This window comes from Chiloscyllium plagiosum, unplaced genomic scaffold (genome assembly GCF_037043375.1).
Source record: "Chiloscyllium plagiosum isolate Xiang-an unplaced genomic scaffold, Cpla_swu_hap1 HiC_scaffold_23, whole genome shotgun sequence".
NCBI classification, from domain to species: Eukaryota; Metazoa; Chordata; class Chondrichthyes; order Orectolobiformes; family Hemiscylliidae; genus Chiloscyllium; species Chiloscyllium plagiosum.
This window is the reverse complement of record NW_028270161.1, coordinates 52,483,728-52,489,727: the sequence shown is the minus strand read 5'-3', so window position 1 is coordinate 52,489,727 and position 6,000 is coordinate 52,483,728. Positions and strand designations below refer to the sequence as shown.

The window sequence follows — 6,000 nt, the reverse complement described above, 5'->3', positions numbered from 1 at the left end:
ACAGAGAGAAATAGAGAAATAGTGATAGAGAAATAGGCAGACAGACAGATAAGGAGAGAGACAGCGGGGGAGATAGAGAGATAGAGAGAGATAAAGAGAGAGAGAGAGAGAGAGAGAGAGAGAGAGAGAGAGAGAGAGAGAGACAGACACAGAGACAGAGACAGACACAGAGACAGAGACAGAGACAGAGACAGAGACAGAGACAGAGACAGAGACAGAGACAGAGACAGAGAGAGAGACAGAGACAGAGAGAGAGAGAGAGAGAGAGAGAGAGAGAGAGAGACTAGATACAGAGCGAGAGATAAGAGAGAGAGATTGTAAGAAGGACAGAATGGATAGAGAGCGAGAGATAATCAGAGAGGGGGACACGGAGAGCGATAGAGAGATAGAAGGAGAGAGACAGAGAGATAAAGAGACAGTGGGGGAGAGAGATACAGAGATAGAGATCGATAGAGAGCGATAAGGAGATAAGGAGATAATCAGAGGGAGAGATAGACATAGAGAGAGACAGAGAGGCAGAGATAGAGAGAGATAGATAGAGAGGGGGAGAGAAAGTGAGAAAGAGAGACACAGAGATAGAGACAGAGAGAGAGAAAGTGGGGGGGAGATAGAGAGAAAGATAGAGAGAAACAGTGAGAGAGAAAGAGAGACAGAGAGAGACATGAATAGAGAGAGAGAAAAAGTGAAGAAGAGATAGAGAGATAGAATGGTAGAGAGAAACAGAGAGTCAGAGAGAGGTAGATAAAGATAGAGAGAGGCAGAGAGAGAGAGAGAGCACGATGGAGAGAGACAGAGACAGAGATGAATAGATAGAGAGAGAAAGACAGAGAGAGAGATAGAGAGAGAAGTAGACAGAGAGAAAGACAGAGAGAGAGATAGAGAAAGACAGAGAGAGAGATAGAGAAAGACAGAGAGAGAGATAGAGAAAGACAGAGAGAGAGATAGAGAAAGACAGAGAAAGACAAAGAGTAGGGAGAGAGATAAAGAGAGACAGAGAGATAAAGAGAGACAGAGAGATAAAGAGAGACAGAGAGATAAAGAGAGACAGAGAGATAAAGAGAGACAGAGAGATAAAGAGAGACGGAAAAGACAGGGAGGGGGAAAAGACAGGGAGGGGGAAAAGACAGGGAGGGGGGAAAAGACAGGGAGGGGGGAAAAGACAGGGAGGGGGGAAAAGACAGGGAGGGGGGAAAAGACAGGGAGGGGGGAAAAGACAGGGAGGGGGGAAAAGACAGGGAGGGGGGAAAAGACAGGGAGGGGGGAGAGAGACGTGGTTGAGGGGGGGGGGGAGAGACGTGATTGGGGGGGGGGAAGAGACGTGGTTGAGGGGGGGGGGGAAGAGACGTGGTTGAGGGGGGGGGAAGAGACGTGGTTGAGGGGGGGGGGGAAGAGACGTGGTTGAGGGGGGGGGAAGAGACGTGGTTGAGGGGGGTGAGAGACGTGGTTGAGGGGGGGGTGAGGGGTGAGGGGGGAGTGGAGGAGAGAGGCACGGCAAAGAGATGGGGGGGATATTGAACTTCACAGTTCAATGATAAATCAAACTTGCCAATGAATGGTCATCCATCATAGATTCTCTAAGTGTGGAAACAGGCCTTTTATCCCAACAAGTCCACATTGATCCTCTGAAGACCATCCCACCCAGACCCATCTCCCTACCCTATCCATGTAACCCTGTGGATAACCCACCTAACCTACACATCCCTGGACACTATGGGCAATGTGGCGTCACCAATCCACCTAATCTGCACATTTTTGGACTGTGGGAGGAAGCTGGAGCACCCGGAGAAAACCTACACAGACCTGCAAACTCCACATTGGAAATTAGCCTTATTTTTGTCCTTTTCTCTGCACAAATGCTTCCTGACCTGTTGATAGTCTTGGTTATGATTCCAATTCCAGCATATGCAGTACTCTGTCGAATGAAGGTGATCACTTCTTTGTAAAATGGTGTGAAAAAACTTTTGATTTGCTTGGAATAAGTAGGACTTTTAACACATCACGAACAGCCTTTGTAATTGTAATTAACCAGGTGTGATTGCAACTGGTTAGCATTGGTTTGACAGAATAGTTGGCTGCCTACCTGAAACTAGAGACATTCAAGTCAGAAAACTTTTACCTGAGTAATATCATGAAACCGGGAACTGCTCCGAAGCAAAAAATTAATGACGTGAGCACAGTGACTGCCATGAAGTAGCGGAAAGATTTTTCACAATCATCTTTCCTTGCACACTGCCCCAGGTGGCCGGAGGAATTGCCAGCAGTCAATGGAGAAATGCAGCTGCAGTTGTGGAAAACCTGCACGGCGGAAAAAAAGAATCACGGGGCAAAGCCCCATTGAGTCAGTCTGGATTCACAAGGTGATTAAAGCGTTTCTATCAGCTATATTGTAAATGTTTTAGGAGTTTAAAGCAAAATCGTTTTAAAAAAAAAACATGTCGGGATCCATGAAAAGTGTGGAAATATTTTCTGTTCTCCACTAGCATTCATCAGGTACCATGAATTAAGGTCAGTTTAGCTTTGTACAATGCAACACTTTGCAAATTGGTGAACTCTCCAAAGATCCTCAGACAGTACTTACCAAACCCACGAGCACTTCCATCTCGAAGGACAAGGGCAGCAGATACGTAGTAACACCACCGCCTTCAAGTTCCCCTCCAAGTCACTCATCATCCCAACATGGAAATATATCATCATTTCTTCACTATCGCTAGGTCAAAATCTTGGAAATCTCTCCCTAAGGGCATTGTGGGTCAACCCACAACAGGTGGACTGCAGCAGTTCAAGGAGGCAGCTCACCACCACCTTCTCAAGGGGCAACTAGGGACGAGCAGTAAACACTGGCTCAGCTAGCAATGTCTAAATCCCACAAATTAATTTTTAAAAAATTAACAGATACCCACAGATATTGCTCAGAGCAGTGAGTTTAAAACAGACCGGTCAAGAAGAAAGCAGAGTCAAAATTGTCTTCAGGCTCCGAGTCCAAAGTAATAACATTTCTTATGCTTTAATTCCAAATGCTGCTGTGCCTGGTAATTATAGAAATAACAATCTTTGATCTAAGAGTTCATTAAAAACTAACCTATCTTCTTCACACATTCATATCCATATGTTTTCTCATTCCAAAGTGTTATTTTTGCCCTGTGAGGTATAGCTGTGAGTCATAGAGATGTACAGCACGGAAACAGACCCTTTGGTCCAACTCGTCCATGCTGACCAGATATCCCAATCCAATCTAGTCCCATTTGCCAGCACTTGGCCCATATCCCTCTGAACGTTTCCTATTCATATACCCATTCAGATGTCTTTTAAATGCTGCAATTGTACCAGATTCCACCATTTCCTCAGACAACTTGTCCAATACACACACCACCCTCTGCGTGAAAAAGTTGCCCCTTAGATCCCTTTTCTCTCTTTCCCCTCTCACCCTAAACCTATGCTCCAGTTCTGGACTCCACCAACCCAGGGAGATGACTTTGTTTATTTATCCTATCCATGCCCCTCATGATTTATAAGCCTCCATAAGTTCACCCTTCAGCCTCCTATCCTGCTCTGATAAGTCCTTTCAAAAGTCCTGTTAAGATTTGCCTTTCCAAAATGCAGCACGTCACATTTATCTGAATTAAACTCCATCTGCCACTCCTCAGCCCATTGGCCTGTCTGATCAAAGTCCCGTTGTAATCTGAGGTAACCTTCTTCGCTGTCCACTAAACCTTCAATTTTGGTGTCATCTGCAAACTTACTAACCTCCTATGTTCATATCCAAATCATTTATATAAATGACGAAAAGTAGTGGACCCAGCACCGATCCTTGTCACACACCAGTGGTCACAGGCCTCCAGTTTGAAAAGCAACTCTCCACCACCATCCTCTGTCTTCTACCTTTGAGCCAGTTCTGTATCCAAATGACTAATTCCCCCCCCCATTCCATGAGATCTAACCTTGCTAACCCGTTTCCCATGAGGAACCTTGTCGAACACCTTATTGAAGTCCACATAGATCACATCTACTGCTCTGCCCTCATCAATCCTCTTTGTTACTTCTTCAAAAATCTCAATCAAGTTTGTGAGACATGATTTCCCACACACAAAGCCATGTTGACTATCCCTAATCAGTCCTTGCCTTTCCAAATACATGTACATCCTGTCCCTCAGGATTCCCTCCAACAACTTGGCTACCACCGAGGTCAGGCTCACTGGTCTATAGTTCCTTGGCTTTTTTTTAAAACCAGCTTTCTTAAATAGTGGCACCATGTTAGCCAATCTCCAGTCTTCTGGCACCTGACCTGTTGACTATCTATGATATAAATATCTCAGCAAGGAGTCCAGCAATGACTTCCCTAGCTTCCCACAGAGTTCTAGGGTACACCTGATCAGGTCTTGGGGGAATTTATCCACTTTTATGGATTTCAAAACATCCAGTACATCCTCCTCTGTAATATGGACATTTTTCAAGATGTCACCATCTATTTCCCTACATTCTATATCTTCCACGTCCTTCTCCACAGTAAACACTGATGCAAATTACTCATTTAGTATCTTCCCCATCTCCTGCAGCACCATACAAAGGCCGCCTTGCTGATCTTTGTGGGGCCCTATTCTCTCCCTAGTTACCCGTTTATCCTTAATGTATATGTAAAAACCCTTTGGATTCTCCTATTTGCTAAATTATCTCACGTCCCTTTTGTCCTCCTGATTTTCCTCTTAAGTAAACTCCTACTGCCTTTATACTCTAAGTATTCACTCAGTCTCTCCTGTTTATTCCTGACATATGCTTCCTTCTTTTTCTTGACCAAAGTCTGAATTTCTCTAGTCATCAAGCTTTCCCTACCCTTTTCTCTCTTTCCCCTCTCACCCTAAACCTATGCTCCAGTTCTGGACTCCACCAACCCAGGGAGAAGACTTTGTTTATTTATCCTATCCATGCCCCTCGTGATTTTATAAGCCTTTCTTTTCATCCTAACAGGAATATACTGTCTCTGGACTCATCTAAAGGTTGCTCCAGGTTCCTGAAGCACTTATACAGGAAGTACCAGATGTATTTGCATATTGTCATCAGAAAATATGTTTATCAATTTACTTGTTGGGACTGAGCTCTGCCCTGGACTACCACTTATTCCCTCTCTGGCTTCAACTTGAAAATTGTTGTTCAAATTATAATAACATTGTCAAACAAAATCTACATATTTAAGAATTTGACCTTGATACCTTCTTGTGGATTTCTTGTACCAAAGGGCACTAACAATATGAAGGTAGCAGGACTGGCAAGACAAGGTGGAATTGGGGGCAAGAGTATGGCGAGGGCATAGCTAACGCCCATCATTTTTAACTGTCCTGTGCCCAGTTTTGACCAGTTGAACCTGGGCTCCTTGTCTCTGAAAATTTGTTTTGAACTTATCATCTTGAAGAGCAGCCTGTACACTTTGATTTCTTACCATTTTGGACAAGATATATATAAAAAAAGGTCATAGTTCCCATCATTCCTTTAGAAATTCTAGAACCAGCAGTCATATCATCTTCTCTGTTCTACTGAGGCTGTGTAAGGCTTTGGTCAGACTGCATTTAGAAAATTGTGAGCAGTTTTGGGCTCCATATCCAAGGAAGGATGTGCAGGCACTGGAGGGGTTCCAATGGAGGTTGACAAGAATGACTGCAGGGATGAAAGGCATGTCTTATGAGGAGTCGTTGAGGACTCTGGCTCTGTTCTCAAAGGAGTTTAGAAGAATTTTGGGAGGCTGGGATTTGATTACAACTTGCAGAATACCACGAGGCCTGGATAGCATGGATGTGGAAAAGATGCTTCCACTAGTAAGACAGACTATGACACCAGGGCACATTCTCAGAGTGAAGGGATGATCCTTTAGAACTGAAATGAGGAGGAATTTCTTTAACTAGAGGATAATCAATCTGTGGAACTCATTGCTGCAGAGGGCTGTGGAGGCCAAGTCATGAAATGTCTTTAAGAAAGAAACAGATAGTTTCTTGATTGATTGGTATCAAAGAC

General features: G+C 44.2%; 1 protein-coding gene across 3 annotated transcripts in view; it reads right to left on the bottom strand.

The window, feature by feature from the left end:
• The window catches only part of slco1c1 (solute carrier organic anion transporter family, member 1C1), a 139,078-nt gene that overhangs the window by 108,530 nt on the left and 24,548 nt on the right, over positions 1-6,000 (bottom strand). For all 3 annotated transcript variants that reach the window (XM_087999676.1, XM_043713452.2, XM_043713453.2), the window contains exon 12: positions 2,117-2,295. In XM_087999676.1, the coding sequence (XP_087855802.1) occupies positions 2,117-2,295 (179 nt within the window). The remainder of the gene's footprint in view (positions 1-2,116; positions 2,296-6,000) is intronic.